This window comes from Acipenser ruthenus, chromosome 36 (genome assembly GCF_902713425.1).
Source record: "Acipenser ruthenus chromosome 36, fAciRut3.2 maternal haplotype, whole genome shotgun sequence".
NCBI lineage: Eukaryota > Metazoa > Chordata > Actinopteri > Acipenseriformes > Acipenseridae > Acipenser > Acipenser ruthenus.
This window is the reverse complement of record NC_081224.1, coordinates 1,148,226-1,167,609: the sequence shown is the minus strand read 5'-3', so window position 1 is coordinate 1,167,609 and position 19,384 is coordinate 1,148,226. Positions and strand designations below refer to the sequence as shown.

General features: G+C 42.3%; 1 protein-coding gene across 4 annotated transcripts in view; it reads left to right on the top strand.

The window, feature by feature from the left end:
• LOC117402053 (cAMP-specific 3',5'-cyclic phosphodiesterase 4B) overlaps positions 1-19,384 on the top strand; it is a 218,201-nt gene that overhangs the window by 49,097 nt on the left and 149,720 nt on the right. For 2 of the 4 annotated variants that reach the window (XM_059007869.1, XM_059007868.1), the window contains exon 1: positions 15,897-17,667. The exons of the other annotated variants lie outside the window; for them this stretch is intronic. In XM_059007869.1, coding sequence (XP_058863852.1) covers positions 17,372-17,667 — 296 coding nt within the window. In that variant the 5' untranslated portion in view covers positions 15,897-17,371. Of the gene's footprint in view, positions 1-15,896; positions 17,668-19,384 lie in introns of those variants that run through there. 4 annotated transcript variants of the gene reach the window in all.

Below are 19,384 nucleotides of genomic sequence, written 5' to 3'. Positions count from 1 at the left end.
CCCCTCTTGGTTTTTGTTCCAACGGTACCCTAATTTACTTAATTGGACCAATGAAGTGCTTATTAGAATTTAGACCCCTGGTATAGAGCATTGTCTTATAAAGCGAGGTAGTTTTGCTTCAACTAAAGCGATCTATTTCTAACATTGCAATTAATCATTTTTGGTGACAAGGCTGGAATAATTGCTTACAGATGCAGTGTTTTTTTTTCAGATGCTGATTTAATTAGGCAGGTCAGTAGAAAATAACCTGCAGTCTATTGTTTTGCTTCCTGCAGAGTGTGATATTTCCCAGGATTGCCCTATGACAGCGCAGCAAGCCTGCACTGGATGGGGAGAGCTTTAGGGAACCGTTCATATTTGAATTAAAATCCAAACGTCTATTGTTCTGCATAAACTATTTAGCCATAGTTCTCCAGCTTGCAGTTTTGCCTTGCTTTACGAGAATTACTTTGCCTTCCTATTAGAATTAAGAATATTTCTAATCATTTTTACATTTTAGTGTATTTAAATCAGGGCTTTCCAATATTTAGACCCAAAATGGATTGAGGTGAGATATAACTCCTTTCCTTTGCCGATCACTGGATGTATAGTTTATCGAATGACGAAGATACTAGCTATTCGATGGAGGATTTGATCTGGTGTTGGAAGCACGTAATTTGACGTGATTTGATCTAAGGTTAAAGTGAGTTCCAGAACCACTGCTTTGCTTCATTTATGCCATAAAATTGGGCATTAATTAGACAACAGACCCTCCGAGGATCTTGTTGTCAGATGGCTCAGGTTTAAAACCAGCGAACCACGCTCTTGTCTCTCCCTCGACCAGCTCACTGAGTCGCTTCAGCGAGGAACAAAACAATAACTTCAGCTTGATTTACACTTCCTGACCTCTCAAACGACTTCTGCAGTTACCCCGCAGTCACTAGACCTGACCCCTGCCACAGCTAAAGCATTATGGGCCTATTGTGGAATAGCATTCCCAACTCACTTCCAGCACTGGCCCCCAACGAGTCAATGACAGCTAACAATACAGTACCTTCAGTCGGCTGCCTGGGCATCGGCTGCCTTCACAGTTATTTCTGCCTTAATTGTTTGGGATACCTTCTTGTTTGGAAGATTAATGGACTCTGGGTCTTAAGGGAAGGCTCTGGGGGACAATGCGCCTCCGATTCATCCCGAGTGCCTCTGCCCTTGCCAACCTCTGCTCTCTCCTGTTACACAGAGAGGCCACGCTTCAGCGCCCTGATTTAAATCAACACTGTAGCTCCCGGCAACTATAGGGGGTTTGGACCAAAAAATTAAAAAAAAATAAATAAATACCTGCGATTTATATATACCGCTAATATTTACCTTTGTGTAAACAGGCTGTTCACTGCAGCACTATTCTGCTGGCAACTGTGGCCAAAAGTTTTGTATCACCCTATAGAATGAGCAGATTTTGCTTCGTAATGTCGAATGAAACCTGATGAATGATGTTATGTAATGGCTGTGCGTGCGTGCGTGCGTGCGTGCGTGCGTGTGCGCGCGCGCGCGGGTGGTTTTCATGGTACCTGTTTAGATCAGGTCAGAATTGCTGCAAGGCATCCAAAGATCTTTTTTTTTTCCTTGCATGCTCCAGGAATCTAACCCCTGCATGCCAGATGTAATCAGCTTCAAGCAAAACGATGCATTTGCACAACTTAGCATGATTTTCAGCCCCTTTGAGGCTGCATGCAGTTTACAGCAACGATTCTGCCATTTAATTCTAAATGCCATTAAAATAGATTGAGGTCCGTGAGTTTTAGGGCGCAGTTATTAATGTCAGCTTAATGCCACTGTGTCACTGTTAAAGGTTTATGTTGTGTGAACAATAAAGCCTGTTAGGTGGAGACAGGACACTCGCCTGGTGTTCTCTCTGCCTCGCTTCTCCCACGCAACTCCACTGCTCCGCTCACTCCACTGGCTCCCGATCACCGCTCGCATCCAGCTCAAGACTCTTGTACTCACCTACAGATGCCTTGACCAGACTGCACCCAGCTACCTCCAGACCCTCATCTCTCCCTACACAGCCACTTGACCTCTCTGCTCCTCCTGCACTAGAAGACTGGCCCTGCCTCCAGAGCCCGCTCCTTCTCCACCCTCACCCCGCAGTGGTGGAATGACCTTCCTACAGATGTCAGGACAGCCCAGTCTCTGACCACTTTCTGGCGCCTCCTCAAGACTCACCTCTTCAGACAGCACCTGTAGAACTCCTCTTTTCCCTCTGGTCACTATCACTCTTCCTTAAATGCGCTTTACTTGCTCTTATTTGCCCCCAGTTTTACTGCATTTAATCCTGTACTTTAGAGTACTGTCACAAGTGTTATTTAATCTGTAGTATTTTGTATTGAATTATATCCTGATGTAACTATCACTGACATCTGCTCTGTTATTGAATCGTGTTTTGTCATACTTGTACTTGCTAGAACTGAAGTCATTGTATTTTATCTTGCTCTTAATTGTATTAATACTTGTACTGTGATTCTTGAAATGTAAGTCGCTCCCTGGATAAGGGCGTCTGCTAAGAAATAAATAATAATAATAAAAAATAATAATGAACTTCCTCCCCTGCTCAGTGTGGCCACTGCTCTCCCTGAGGCTAGGATTCTTTATCTTGGGTAACGTTCTAGAATCTCAATGCCTATTGCCTATATGTATTCCAACAGAGTGTAGCAGGATTGCAACAGTAGAGGCGTATAGACTCATTGTAATGTGCCTGCAATGTGGCTGAATGATCACGTCTGTGCCTGGTGAATTTATATCAGCTGTGTACTTGTACAGGCTAATGCATTCAGGCAACTGGCTGAAAAGGCATTATCTTACCCACGAACGATCTTGACACTAATATCCTAAAATCCCCCTTTTTTGAAAGATATTTATGCTTGAAAGAGAATTCTAGAAGAAGGTCTAATTGGAGTTAAAGCGCATGAACTAATTTGTGTGAAATGTGAATCTGCTCTGATGATGTTGCCTTGATGGAAGTTGATGTGTACTGGTCAGGGCTGGTGGTTTGCTGGTCATGCTGGTTCAAGAGACCTAACCCTTTGCTGCCCAGTGTCCAATATATTTGTCATTGAGAAAATAGGAATTAAATAGGTATGGGAATATACCCAGGGCAGTAAAAGGTTAGGCAGGTCCGAGGAAACTCATGTCCATTGAAAATCCCTGTAGTGTAAAGTTCTGAAGTCAACTTTGTGTTGCACGTTGTCTGGGAGTTTATAGCCCTACTGGTTGCCCAATTCTAAACCAGCCAGTATTTGTTCTGATTCCCTGGGTAGACTTACTGTTTCTACTGCAATAACGTGTTGTTGTTTTAAAGAAAATTTTAAAGAAAGACAAAATAATTTTTCACAATACTACACACACACACATACACTGCCAAAGCAGATTTTTTCAATATAAGTTTTCACTGCTCCCCTGCTGCATTCAACTCAAAAAATATGATTCATTCAAAACCTTAAGGTTGGACGGCAGGTCGCCTGTCTATCAATATATTGGATTACTCTAATTCAGTGTTTATTCATTATTTTATTATTCTCATTTTTTTCCTTTTACAGGCTTTATTGGATTAACCGAAAACAAAATACACCACTACAACTAGTCAAGCAATTACATCATTAGAATTGTATTAAACACTATTATTATTATTATTATTATTATTATTATTATTATTATTATTATTATTATTAAATACCCAACTACCTTTTTTCTTTTGCTGTTAAGTGTCTGCCTGTTTCCCAGTAAGGATGGGGGAGCAGGAGTCTCTCAGCAACAAGCGAGTCATCCATCAATAAACAGACTCTTCCTTCAAGCTATCCCCAGGAGGTCAGTGTGCCAGATATAACCAGAGTGGAGTACAGAAGTCTCTGTCTAAGAGAACCCCCCTCGGAAAGCCAGCCAAGTGTCCTCTAAGACACAACATGCCAAAGCCAATCACAATATGGATCAATAAATACAAAGGTATTTATTAATTGTCGTGACGCACGTGCGTCAGCATATGAAAGGAACAGAATAAGGAAGAGAAAATCAATAGGCAAGCGAATGTCAATAAACTGTAATAATAAAGTACCTGACAAACTAACGTTAATAAACTAAATTAACAAAGCACCCCTACACACGCAAAACAGTGCAGCAGATTACTCTTGTGTCAGGTTTGAAAAGATTGATCATTTGAGTTTGATGAAGGTTATCAGGTTACAAAAACAGTACTGTATCGGTTTTGAATCAGTAAGTAACGAATCGCTATCGGTGCCACAAAGGCGTTTATTTAAGCGAAGTTCCTGTTCCTTTAGGCGGAGCATTTACAATGGGGAAAAATCTGTTTCACCACAAGGGTGTTCCCTTAGGTGAAGTGTTCTCTTAGGAACTGTTCCTGTACACGGAGACTACTGTATGCGGTATGCGTTCTTTCACCTACACGCAGACTGACAAGTTGACAGCGATAAAAAAAAAAGGTTTTGACAGCAGCTAGCGCTGTAAAATAGACACGAATCCCATTGTCATTATTACCGGCCATTTGTTCAGTTGCATTTTTACAGCGCTGGAAACATCAAGGGAAATAAATCAAGGCACACCAACGCAGCTCGTACAAGGACCTGAAGTCCGGCTAACACTGTATGATGTTCATCTTAAAAATGTGTCCCTAAAGCTGAGGGACACAAAGCCACTTTTTCAGAAACAGTGGCTTGAAACTTAGTTCCAGGAGACCTAGTTTAAGGCAACTTTGCTGTTTCAAGTCTCCCCTGGTTTCCTGAAATCAAGTTCCAAGCCACAAAGTTGCTTCGTGTTCCCTCGGCTTAAAAGCCTGCTGTATATTTTAATTAACTTTTCTTTTAACCAGGAAAGTCCCTTCAAGATTTTTTGGTCAAGAAGGTGGCATATCGTAAAAAATAAAAAACACAAATGAGCACAACCAACATAAAGAAGTTGATCAAATTACCAGAAACATAAACACGTCTGTTAAGACGCACCGGTTTATTGTTAGCGTTTGGAAGATTCGGGTTTAAAGTGAAAGCAAAGCTTACAGAGATTAGCCTAGCCAGTGCATCGTTTTTAAAAATAAAAAGACACGTTTGCTACAACAAGGGCTTTATGCTCCAAAACGCTCCTCCGCACCTGTTAATATGCCCGAGAGAGATAAGAATTGGGGAATTGCATTCTCCGCTGCAGTGGAACCACTGTAAGGAGTGTGACAGAGTACTGCAGCTTGCCTTGAGCCCTCGAGGATACAGGCACAAAGCCTTCTGCTTTGCTGGGGTTAATAAGGAAGATAAGAGAATGTGAATTCAGTCTCTGGGGGAAGAGGGAGGGAGGGCTTTCAATTCCATTTCAGAAACTCAACAGCTATCATTGCTGCTTCTTTGCTGGAATCCAATAAACCTGCCCTTTACTAACCCCCACCCCCCTCCCTCTGCACAGAGATAGCAAGCTTCTAAAGCTGATGGAACACGAAGCCACTTTGTGGCTTGGAACTTGGTTTCAGGAGATTAAGTTTCAGGTCTCCCAGTCTCCTGGAACAAGCTGCTCTTTCTCTTTCTGCCCAGACCTCATTAGCACCCTTTGCATATTAAACACGAAAGCGAAAGAGTCACTGAAGAAAATCCGAGCGCAGTGTCAGGGGTTTCATGAGTGTAATAACATAAGAACATAAGAAAGTTTACAAACGAGAGGAGGCCATTCGGCCCGTCTTGCTCATTTGGTTGTTATTAGCTTATTGATCCCAGAATCTCATCAAGCAGCTTCTTGAAGGATCCCAGGGTGTACAGTCTAGTCTCAATGAATCTTAAAGATAGGTGATGAAAATGTAACAGGACAGATTAGTGGAGTGTTGCTGTACATGTTGACCTCTACAGGATTAAAAATACTGATATGGAGGGCAAAGTGCAAGCGTCCATAAGATGGGGATTAGGCCTGAAAGCAACAGCCAAAAAATGACATTTTCTTACTATGGAAGTTCTGACCTTTGATGGAACAACCGTAGGGTATATTTGCAGAAATGAACTTGTCTATTGACACTTTCTGATTTGTTTCCATGTGTAATGAGTTTGGTGCAATCATGTTGTCTTTACTTTGCATCCATTTGTTTTTTTAACATGAGCGCTGTCTTTAAACACTATCTTCATTTAATTCTGATCACATCACACAGTGAAAAATATGCTGAAGACTGAAGCTGTTTAAAAATGGTGCAAAGTAGGTAATCTACATGATCAAAATTGTGGGCCAACATAGGATTCAACACACATGGGAATAAAATCTATGAGGAGGCTGTGTGGTCCTGTGGTTAAAGAAAAGGGCTTGTAACCAGGAGGTCCCTGATTCAAATCCCATCTCAGCCACTGACTCATTGTGTGACCCTGAGCAAGTCACTTCACCTCCTTGTGCTCCGTCTTTCGGGTGAGACGTAGTTGTAAGTGACTCTGCAGCTGATGCATAGTTCACACACCCTAGTCTCTGTAAGTTGCCTTGGGTAAAGGTGTCTGCTACATAAACAAATAATGCAATATACAGGTTCATTTCAGCACTCATGTTCTTCCATATTAACACATAGAAAAGTTTACCATGGTATTTTTGCACTGTAGTTTTGTAGTTTTACCATGCTTTTGCAATGGTTATACCATGCATTTACCATAGTTTACCATGTTTTTTTTAATATGCTTTATCATACCTCGCTGTAATTTACAATGCTTGCCTATGTTTTACCATGCTTTCACCGCGCTTTACTAAACTTTACTACGTTTTTAGAAGGGAACCGTCCCATCTACTAGACCTTTGTCCTTTCAGTAAAGGTTAAACAGAGGTTTTCAAAGACCCATTGATAATGGAAAGTAATGCAGAAAGCTCTGCCGAGGTCCATCCTGCTGGTATCGGCTGTGAAGAGCTACACAGGGGAGAGAACGAACAGCCCACCTGAATACAGCTCAGGCAAGTCAGTGGAGCATGGACTACTGAACAGGCACATCAAGCTGAAACAACACAGCTACGAGTACCAGAGACCAATGGAAAAAATAAAGCTTCACCTTGTGACGGTGCCCTTGACTTTGCATTCGTTATGCATGCTTTTAAATCCTGCTGTGGGGGACTTTAGTACTTTATTAAAAAGCTGGAATAGAATGGACTATGTTTCCCGCAATACAAACGAGTGTCTTTTAGTTTTACACAGATCTACAAGTCTCCAACACGCACAGTACTGCTTAGGTAATCAAAGACGCCAAGACAGAAGGGCATGCTCTGGGACCTGAACACTGCCTGCTGTGTACAGACTTGGGGAACTCATTGAACTCTACCAGGAAAAGGACTGGAAAGGAACGCTGTGTTTGCACGACCCGAAAGGGGTCCAGCTGGACGAGGCTGCAATGCTTGCAGCTGTCGCATCTAAATGTCACGGGAGAGCAGGCGGACTCCTGCCTGCAATGTCTCACCTCTCTCCTGATGAGAAAGGTGTGACAGTACCCCTAACCTGTGGCTCCAGAGAGGGCAGGCTGGACTGGTAACAAGAGCACAGCAAAGGACACACACAGTGCATCTTTGCCACTGCACAAAGACAGCCCCCAACATCCCTTACAGATATGCTCTGCACCTTCATGGAAGCAGTGAGTGGAGCTGGGCAGTTAGTAAAGCACACTGCTGTTAATGCATTTCTGTATTGTATTTCAGAGCCGGTACTAAATACTGCAAGGTAAGCTCGGTATACCTAATGTGCTTCACAGTGGGTGGCTGTGAGATGCTTTATTCATTGAAATGTTATTCTACCCAATGTTAAAACTTTTTTTTTTAAAGAAAGGCAGTAGAAAATAAGTTACGGAATGCATTTAAATCTTATATTTAATTAAAATATTTTTTTAAATCCGTAGTTATAATTGATTGCAAGACCCTAATGCAAATATTCTGTGGAGTATATTTTTGGCTCTATAAATGAAAGTATCAGTTGTCCAGTGTATTCAATTCCTCATGCTATATTTAAAGAATTAAACAGCCTTTAAAGAAGTCTTAAAGAAAATACTCTGTGAATAGGAAAATGTTGCAAGGCAATGATCGGGCCTAGACAAGCTACAGTAGCATTAACAAAAGCCTCTACCTTTCTGTGGTTTCATTGATTATTTAAAATGTTTTGAATATAGCGTTCTTCCCTAGGGGTCTGTGAGGACAGTACAAAAGATTCATTAGTAAGACTTAAAATAGCAATACAAAATTATTAAAAAAAAACCTTTACAAGCTAAAGGCATTCTTAATTTTTAATCTGCACACACTCTAATTGTCTGTATCCCATTCAAACAACTCTCCTGTTTTGTTTCTCAGTTTCTGCTGCAGTGTTTTCTTTGCACATGGTTTTATTTTTCTCTCTCGAGCTCCAGCAGGCAGGATGTTGTGGAAAGCAGCACAAAGGAATATTCACTAGAAAGCTTCCTGAGGGCATCAGATGATTTTTAATGGTTAGGTATTGGGTTAGGGTTAGGTTTTAGGGCTGGGGTTGCTTAAGGTTAGGTTGGGTTGGGGTCAGGTGGGCTTGATTTCATACAGTTGCCGAGCTCTGGAAGTGAAAGGTGGGAGGGCTTGACAGATGCCCTCAAATCATCTGATGCCCTCAGGACACTTTCTAGCGGTTATTCCTTTACACGGCTTGCAGAAACAGGAAGTTCACCAAATCCCCAGGAAATCAGCAACCTCCGTCGTTGCGATGGGAACCTCCTCTTCTCGGCCACGCCCACTTCCTGTGCCGTTGTGTTTAGCAAACAAACTTTTACTGATCAAGGACCTCTCAGAGCGGTCTAACTAACTGCCCGGCGTGCTGGGTGTAATGTAAAATGAATTTCAGTGAAACCAGGTCAGATATGCTAGATCCGGGGCAGCAGTGTGGAGTAGGGGTTAGGGCTCTGGACTCTTGACCGGATGGTCGTGGGTTCAATCCCAGGTGGGGGACACTGCTGCTGTACCCTTGAGCAAGGTACTTTACCTAGATTGCTCCAGTAAAAACCCAACTGTATAAATGGGTAATTGTATGTAAAAATAATGTGATATCTTGTAACAATTGTAAGTCACCTCTGCTAAGAAATAAATAATAATAATAAGGAATTATGGAATTAACTACTTTGTCACGCTATGAGGATGAGACCAGACCATGTTTCAAATGTGATCAATGTTTGCCATTTATTAGTTCCCAATACCCACATTGCATTCTGCATTGAACGTGATTGTTTAGATCCAATACGTGCCGCTAGTATTAACAGAGATAGACAACTGATCAGATTGCCTGAACCTCTGGAGAGAGTCCTCAGACTGATTCACCGCTAATCCACGATGACCCTGGAGGTATTAGAGGCTTCTCTATCTGTGTCGCCTCCATGCCTGGTATTGATACCATATGGGCTCAGGACACACATGACTACAGTCTGTTTTTGTTATCTTGCTAATTATCAATAGCATTTAGCCCTTTAGCTGTTGCTCCATTCAAGTGCAATTGACCACTAACCAATCTTTACCGTGGTTAATTGTTTAACAGGTTTCATCCCACACATTTCTGCACATGCTGTATCTCTCCAATCATTTTAGTGACTCTGCTTATGCCAAAGCTACCTCCAGTAAACTGCTTTAACATTACCAATATAGTAGAGTAGTTTTACTCTCATATGATATTTCCATTGCGTTTTTATCTTGCACCCTGAGAGCATCAGAAGCCAATAGGGTCAGCACTCGATACAAGGCAGTGTGGTCCAGTGGTTAAAGTCCAGGGCTTGTCACCGGGTTCAAATCCCACCTCTGTCACTGACTGTGTGACCCTGAGCAAGTCACTTCACCTCCTTGTGCTCCGTCCTGCGGATGAGATGTTAAATCACTGTCCTATTGTAAGCGACTCTGTAAAGCGCTGAGGTGTGATGGTGGTCCACTATGAAAGGCGCTATATAAAAATAAAGATATTATTATTTAATTGATTTAAACAGTGGCAGATTTGAATCATGACACTTAATTTAATGGAGACTCGCACACACTACGTGAGATGTTGGTTTTTCACAGTGTCCTCCTTCTAATGATTTAAATGTTAATTAGTTCTGCCACCGTTTACATCAGTTGAAAAGGCTTCATAGTGTTTGTTTCTCTGTTAGAAACATGGAGGGCTGCGTTTTCAAATACCTTTCTCCAGTCTTTTAATTAGCTCAAGAACCAAGCCGCGAATTCAAATGTAATTCCAGGTTTCCTAATCACTCTCAAGTTGTCCCCCACTATGTAGCATCTCTCCCCACCCCTACCCGCCCCCCTTTCGTTAGCACAGAATTCTGCTGCAGACTCGTTTTAATTCGACTCTGAATGAGTCATTGATGTTGTGTGTGTGTGTGTGTGTGTGTGTTTTTTATAGCAGTGCTTTTAAAGGCATAACAACTGAAGTCAGGGTTTGTTTTGCTGCTGCATAATGCATAGTTTTAATTTTGAAATGGGTTCCCCGAAGCAAAAATGCAAATACAGTACAAGCCCACAGCGAGGTATACAGACAAGTGGGGAGACAATGCTAATGTGCCTATTAAACTGTCCTTAAGGAAAATACCATTTGAATTTAATTATGTTACTAGCATATTTGTCTTATAGAAACATTACCATAAACCACCAACACCAGGAATGCATTAGGACAGGGGGGCACAACCTCTTGACTGGAGGGTCGTGGGTTCAATCCCAGGTGGGGGACAATGCTGCTGTACCCTTAAGCAAGTTATATATGTAGATAGATTATTATTATTATTATTATTATTTATTTCTTAGCAGACGCCCTTATCCAGGGCGACTTACAATTGTTACAAGATATCACATTATACAGATATCACATTATTTTACATACAATTACCCATTTATACAGTTGGGTTTTTACTGGAGCAATCTAGGTAAAGTACCTTGCTCAAGGGTACAACAGCAGTGTCCCCCACTGGGGATTGAACTCACAACCCTCCGGTCAAGAGTCCAGAGCCCTAACCACTACTCCACACTACTGCCCATAGATAGATAGATAGATATGGCCAAACGTTTTGCATCATCTTTTATTTAACATCATGTAATCAAAGAAACTCCAAAATGATATTGCAGAAGTCTACCGGAAGCCTTAATAGTAGTACAGTAGTATTTCATGTTAGATTTCGAAATGTCACATTTCTTCCATTTTTGTCAGTTTTTTGTTTAAGTATATGGAAAACTACAAAGCGGTGTGCAATTCAATATGTTAACGTAACATTATTCAGCAGGTTTCATTCGACTTTATGAAGCAAAATGAGTTAATTCTATAGGGTGATGCAAAACATTTGGCCATATCAGTATATATATATATATATATATATATATATATATATATATATATATATATATATATATAGTATAAGCCCAGATATGATTAATTAGGTAATAGGAGGAAGCAAAGAAAAACGAATAAGAGTTTTGTTTTACAGCTATTCCTGAGTGCAATCTCCATTCTCGTGATTTCTAATAAGTTAATAGGTCGTGTGTCGGGTGTCTCTTTCTTGTATGAGAGATGTCATTTCAGAGCAGCCTCTCTCATACAATGTGAGACTACACACACAATATATCAACTTATAGTAAAGCACGATATTTTCTCTGTAGGTGTATTTCCGATCTGGGCAGAACGCCAGATTCATTCTCCTCGGGTGGTTATAATGAATAATCCATCACCGCAAAAAAACAAAATGCTATCCGGACACATTTTATTTAATGTATTTATTTACCGAATTCATCACCTGGTGGTTCACAACACATTATAGTATTATGACAAGCAATTCCCTTTTTTTCTGTATACACAAATATTCATAAAATGTTTTTAAAAAAAGGGTTTTTAGCACCTGCAAGGGTTGCGACATCACTGCAATTAGAAGGCTAATGCGCGGCTGCATTGCGTGCAGGGTGAGGAAGCGATCAGTGCAATTAGCTGCTGTTGTTGCTCTAAATTAGATTCAGAGCCCATTATCACGTCTTTAATTGCGTTAGTCGAGTTAATCACCTTGTGTGTTGTTTTTTTAGGATTGATAATATTGGCTGCAGTATAGGTTGCTATAAAAATGGCATGCAATAAAAGTGTTTCGTAGAGCCTCCGAGATTCATGACGCACAAAATGTAAAACACAATATATTAATTTATAATCAATGTGGTCTATCCAAGGGTAACTAATTAGGCTGCCTCGCGAACTGGTCACTAGTTTAGCGCAGTCAACAGATCGTTTCTGCTAGCAGAACAGAAGCAATTCAACGTGAAGGCTTTGTAATATCTACACACCCTGACGTTGCTGACGATACAGCTATCTGAAAGGTCTTTGTATCAGATAGTTTGCATCACATTAATATCTGGGTCTGCTATAGATACACTCGTTCAGTACAAACCCCCAGGATGCAGAGTGATATTTGTATTGATGGTTATGTAGTACGGATACAGATTAGTTATTGATTTAACCAAGGGGACACTAAAGGGGTTGACGATTGGGGGAGGTGGTGGGGTGTGAATCAATTGCATAAGGAGGGGTTAAGTGTCCGGTTTCTGTCTTTAAGAACCTATGCCACACTTCTTTTTTACAACACACACACACACACAGTGTGTTGGGAAAGCAGCGAGGCGAAATCTCCTGGGTGGTAAATCTTATAATGGGGAATCTGCATGTCTAAGCGACTTCATAATTGAACTCTTGCTTAATTAAATTGACTGCGATTCCCCAGAGGGGGACATTTGGCATCTCCAGCCATCCTTGCAATGTTCCGCACTGGGTGTAAAAAAAAAACCCAAAAAACACTCGTTTTTACACGTTTGATAACGTGGGTCTCGGCAGAGCAGCGTGTGAAACTATCGACTGCTGTATCATTTAAAGGCTAATGGCACTGACTGCTGCACCAACTGCTGCGTCTTAGGGGTCTGTCCAGAACTACTGAAATTACATTCATTCATAACCTTAAAACGCTCGACAGCACTGAACCAAGAAATGCTAAAAGAAACTGAAATCCAATGACATGCATTTCGACTGGAAGGCTTTTTCGATGTCTTTTAGTATTTCTTACATTCCCGATACAGTAAACATACTGGATATGATGGGGCTTCACACCCCCTGATTAGCACTAATGTTAATTTAGTTAAGGTAGTCTATTGCTAATTGTGATCTGTAAAACCAAACCACAGAAACCTGCTAGGAGCCCACAATCCTGTGCAATACAGTTCAGTCAAGAAACCCTTGCGATTTATCAATGCACTAAAAAAAATATATATATATATTATTATTTATTCACATTCTGTTGCAGACTTCAGACTCGTTCTGTTTTTCTTTTGAGTTCTGGTCAGACAGCTCTGTGTTCATCTCCAGGGCTCGCTTGTCAATACAGATCACTGAGTCTTTGGAAGAACACAGACTCCGAGCTGTCCGTGGTGCTGATTCAAGCGCGTTTTCTCTGTGCTTCGTTTCAGGAGGATAGTTTGGGGCAGTGTTAATGCTCAGTCTGGGGAATCACGGGCTGGTCGGCAGGCTTGGTTAGTTTGGACGGTCATATACAGCCTCTCTTGCCACCCCAGTGTGCTTGTTTTTTGTTGCGTTATTTCCTTCAATCAATCAGTAAATCAAATCCTTTATTCAACTTGGTCAGGCTGAGAGTGTTGAGCTGCCACAAACCCCTGTTGTGAACTCCAGTCTCCGCGTGCTGTTCCAGCGACTGCCCTCCCATCCCTCTGCATGCAGGTTCATTCAGGTCTAAGTGTGGGGAATGGGTAGTAAAGCACTGTGCTGTTCCAGCAACTGCCCACCCCTCCCTCTGCACACAGGTTCATTCAGGTCTCAGTGTGGGGGATGGGTAGTAAAGCACTGTGCTGTTCTAGCGACTGCCCTCCCCTCCCTCTGCATGCAGGTTCATTCAGGTCTAAGTGTGGGGAATGGGTAGTAAAGCACTGTGCTGTTCCAGCAACTGCCCACCCCTCCCTCTGCACACAGGTTCATTCAGGTCTCAGTGTGGGGGATGGGTAGTAAAGCACTGTGCTGTTCCAGCGACTGCCCTCCCCTCCCTCTGCAAGCATGTTCATTCAGGTCTCAGTGTGGGGGATGGGTAGTAAAGCACTGTGCTGTTCCAGCAACTGCCCACCCCTCCCTCTGCACACAGGTTCATTCAGGTCTCAGTGTGGGGGATGGGTAGTAAAGCACTGTGCTGTTCCAGCGACTGCCCTCTCCTCCCTCTGCATGCAGGTTCATTCAGGTCTAAGTGTGGGGAATGGGTAGTAAAGCACTGTGCTGTTCCAGCAACTGCCCACCCCTCCCTCTGCACACAGGTTCATTCAGGTCTCAGTGTGGGGGATGGGTAGTAAATCACTGTGCTGTTCCAGCGACTGCCCTCCCCTCCCTCTGCAAGCAGGTTCATTCATGTATCTATTCATTATTGTGGACTGAAGGAGAAGCATTGGCAGGAGGGTCTAAGCAGTTCCAAAATGCGATCTGTAAAACCGCTAATAATAATGATACAAGTTGAAGCCCCTCTGTTGCTGGCCAGGTGGCACAGCTGGACACTTCACTCGCCTGTGGTTGCCCTCTTCTGCTTTGCATTGCATGTGGTGTGTAGCACAGATATTATTACACTCCCAGCTCTCTTACTGTGACAGCAGGTTACCAGGGGGTAAGGACGGCTTTATCGTCTCTGTCAAGGTCTCTGGGGCGTTTATAAGAGCAAAAGAACATTTGGGAACGAGAAAAGGCCATTCGGTCCCATCGAGGCTCGTCCCTTGTTAGCGCACCATTCTCCCCTACTGGGGGGGACTCATTTAAAAGCACAGAATCTTTTTTTTTAAATGTTCCCAGTGTTTTAGACCCATCACCTGGTAGGCTATTCCATGCATTTATAACTCTCTTTGTAAAAACAGTGCTTCCTACCTTCTGTTCTAAACTCTACTCAGCTTCCACTTACACCCTCTTGTTCTTCTCTTTGTGCTAAATTCCATGCTGGGTTTTTGGGGGAAAATAAATCAGTACAAATGAAACTGCTAATGCACAGTATTTAAGCACTAGTTACAAACAGCCTGGTTGTGAATGCTGTTAACAGGCGAGTTCTGTTATGTAAACAGGTCTGTTTTGCTTGGACTGCAGCCTTAAGAAATCTTACTGATAAACAGTATATATTACAGTCAAGTACAAAACAGTCATGTGACGTGCCTCCCCAAGGTCACACAGCGCATCCTGGTCTCTGAGCTGGGATTTGAGCTGGAGGGCTGATCAGATATTAACAAGCTGGGTGGCAACAAGGCTTGCTTTCTTGTTGTTAAGGTGGAGAGTGCATACAAGTTACAATTCAGCTACACCTGTCAACTACAGCTTGAGGTTTGACCCCTATACCGCTCCGTTGCACATGCAGTATTGTATTGCATGGAACTCCCTAGGAATTCGATTCTCTGCATTCTACACTCAATGTCAACCGACCTTGCCACGGATTTGTGGGTGGAACAAGTGATTCAGTAATACCAATTTCCTAGCTCTATTAGTGACCAGCTGGGGGAGCCAGATCTATTTTCAAATCAGATTCTACATTAATTAATACAGCAATTAACCAACACACTGTAATCTATCTAATATAAAAAATAAATAAGCAAATAAATAAATAAGGTCGTGCGCAATTAGGAGGCGTCCATATGCGCCCTGCAACAGGGGGTTAAAAAACTATAATAATAATAATAATAATAATAATAATAATAATAATAATAACAGCGTGGAAGGGACACGCCAAGCAAGTACAAACGCCCTAGGATGTTTAAATTAATACATTAGTTAAAAGAGGGGGAAATGCGGCGAGCAGGTGCAACAAATCCGATAAGTTGTATTGCAGACACACCTTTTCAAATAAAGGAAGGAAATTGAAGCCGCGCAGCAGCCCACTGATAAACAGATGGTCATACACTGTAGCAGTTACGGGCAGCGCACTGTGTGTACTGTGCTGTGGAGTCTTCTGTCTAACAAACGCAAAGCAAAATGCAAAATGCATAAATAAAGAAACGCAAAGCGGAGGGTTGCGTTCACTAACTAAACTCGCTGGAGCCGGAGATTGCCTGCAGCGGCGGTGTCTGCAGCAGCAGCATTCAGTTGCCGTCGGAATTTTTTAAAGCAATCAAAAATCAGTTCCAAATCACACTCGCGCGTATCCGCGCACAGAGAGAGACAGACCGACGCGCTCATCAAAGTCCAGTGCGGGGTTTTGCAGAAAAGAAAGAACGAAAGAAAGGAAGAAAGAAAGAACGAAAGAAAGAAACCCTGGAAAAGCAAATGGATATCGGAGCGTTATGAGTTATACCAAATCTAACAACACCACCACCGACAAGCTGGGAAGGGGAGAGAGGAGGAGAGACGGAGAGGAGAAGATGAAAAGCGAGAGAGACTTGAATTAAGTGGCTTTGATTGACTCTCTGGATCACACTTCTTTTTTTTTAAAGAAAATATTTTAACTGGGAGCGCATAGGCTACACTGCTGTAAAACAGTGTTGCCATTGATATATCTTTATGTAAACAGCATTGCAGTTTCGTTTTACAAAAAGGGAACTGTGTGTTGGCCGGTGACCGCTTCAGTTGCAAATTCTGCAGTTGTTTGATCTAGAATTTCACAAACGGCAAACGTTTCACGACCGGAGTTATGGATAACAAGAGGTGATTGCTGCCGGTAACACACACTGAATACCAGACAGGGACAGTAAATCGCAGTACGGAGTAGTGTGTGCGAAACGGGGACGAATAACTCAGCAGGGATAAGCCGGAACGATTTTCCAATAAGAGACTGATAAAAAAATAATAATAAAAAAAGCGCAATAAATTCAACTATAAAAAAAGTGATTTATTATTATTGCGACATGGGTGAGGGAGCGGGTAACTTCGGGGCAGTCTGTGAGACAGACGGCTGCGCGTCTTCATCTGAAATGAAACGAGGATATTTGTCGTCATTTTCCATCATTTAAGCTGGAAAGCATTCTCATACTGAAACGGGAGCTTTAGTTTTGGGAATGCAATCGTGATTGGTTTAGGGACAAGCCGCTGTGTTACTTGCCTATATACCCATTTTTTTCAAGAAATAAGAAAACCGAATAATCCCAACCCAGCGTGACTATTTGCACTGTGATTGATTTTTATATATTACAGTATTTTTTTTTGTGGTAGCAAAAAGAATATCCAATATTGGAATATTAAAACAATAACCTTACATCGGAGACCCAGTTTCACATGCTTTGTACTATAAATGTACATAGCCTATAGAAAATATTTTTTTTGCAAAGTTATTTACTTAATAATAGCCAGATTTATTTAGTTGTCTTTAGTTTTTTCCCCCCTCTGTATAAATAAAAAAGGGGTTATAATTTGTAATCGCATATTATTTGCACTATGATGGAGCCACAACCGTGCCCGAAAAAGAGCATGTCTCTCTCACTGACTGTGCCCCGAGAAGGGCAGGCGACTCTGAAGCCTCCACCGCAGCATCTGTGGAGGACACCGCGGACCCACATCAAGATAAAGCACCGGGGATATTCGGATACCGACCGGCACCACCACCGGCAGATAGAGCGCTCGAACGCCATGGACACGAGCGACAGACCCGGACTCAAAAAGTCTCGCATGTCCTGGCCGTCCTCATTCCACGGGACTACCAGCACGTCGAGCGGCAACTGCACCTCCAAACGGTATGGCTTAAAAGTGCATTGTATTACAAAGCTGTCTATTGTTACCTGTGGGTGAGGCAGAGTTAGGGGTTGGTCTGGCTTTTTCATGTGTCTGTTGTACTATGGGAAAGGCAGGTTGGCCGTGCAAGCTGGGATGTTAGTTAGGGCTTTTGTGGCGTTTGTGACTACATACGGTTTTGGGGGTTGGTGCGTTGCATTGGGGGTCGGCTTTGGGTATACACGTGATTCGTTTTATATGTACTGTACAGCCTGCTTCGCTTTAAAGAAGTGCATGCGAGTACCCCCTACTACTACGCCAAAAGGATCAGATCCCTTTTTGCATGGGTATTCCATAGCATTGCCTCTACTCACCAGCAGGGGGCACCACTTCAACAGCACCACTTCCCGTTCCACAGCTGCAGGATTCACCCTGTTGTTTGTTAAGCGTGTTTGGACTCTGTGAAGTGTAAAGCTTTGTGTGTGTGCAGCCAGGGACAACACATAGGGGGCTTCAGCTGTTCATGTGTGTTGGCTTTAGCTTGTGTTTGTCCTTGAGGGTGCCAGTCAGGTTGAGTGGAAGAATGGGAGGGGTTAAAGGGTTATGTTTGGGGAAGGGGGAGGGGTAACAATTGGAGTCCAGTTGGGTGGTAATGAGGGAACACAGAGCCACTTTGTGGCTTGGAACTTGGTTTCAAGAGAGTAGGTTTCAGTGCCACTGCGCGGCACACCAGGGAAGACTTGGGGTTTGATACAGAAACCTCAAACTAGGTCTCCCGGCGGTCTCCTGGAACCAGGTTTCAAGCCGCTGTTCCTGAAAGAAAGTGGCTTTGTGTTCCTTGGAGCTTCAAAGTTTATGATACACAGCGAGTATATATATATATATATATAGATAGTACACGCATTAGCTTGCAGAACACACTGAGTGCATCCAGTTAGTCAGTCCCCTGTTCACAATACCTGAATAATGCATGATCTTCACACATTGAAAACATGATTGGGAAAGAAGGGAATAGAAGTTCCAATGCATGTTGATCTGTCGTTATTTATGTTGGTGTGGATAGTGTAATAGACTATTGAGCTTTATCAGTCATACCTGAGCACTTAGCCTGTCTAATTTAGCTTGATACAATCAGTAAAGCCTCAAATGATTCAAACTGCTATGTGAGAAGCAAGATATTTTTGCAATCTTTTTTTTTTTTCGCTGGATCAGTCAACATTTTTTTTTTTTTTTTAAAGCAATTCTCAAGCTTTTATAAATTCTGAAACTCATTAATCTTGCACTGTATAATACTGCAATCTCACCACGTGCGTTGCTAATGGGGGTTTGCTAATGCATCAAACCACCTGCGTACATTTAGAAGTGATTTATGAAATTAAATATTGATTGAGAACATAGTTGTTTTTTTGAAAAGCTATTTTACTTTTGTTAAATCATGCTCCGTACTTGCTCATGATTAAAAGGTGTATTGATTTTGGAAAGGAAAGGGAGGCGAAAGCTGCATGCAATGGAGGAGAGGCACTCAGGAGGGGATCAATGTCACTGATCAATAAGAAACAAGTCTTGAACTGAAGTGCGCCCGTCAGTACAGGGGCCGAAGATGATCGAGCGCTTTAACCCACAACGCAGTCCAGTCTGAAAATAGTCATTTTGCAGGGCCGTTCTCAATCAGGTTGATCTTTGGATACATTCGATCAGCAGTTCAAATAGTTCTCGATTGTTAGATTTCAGGGCTGAGTG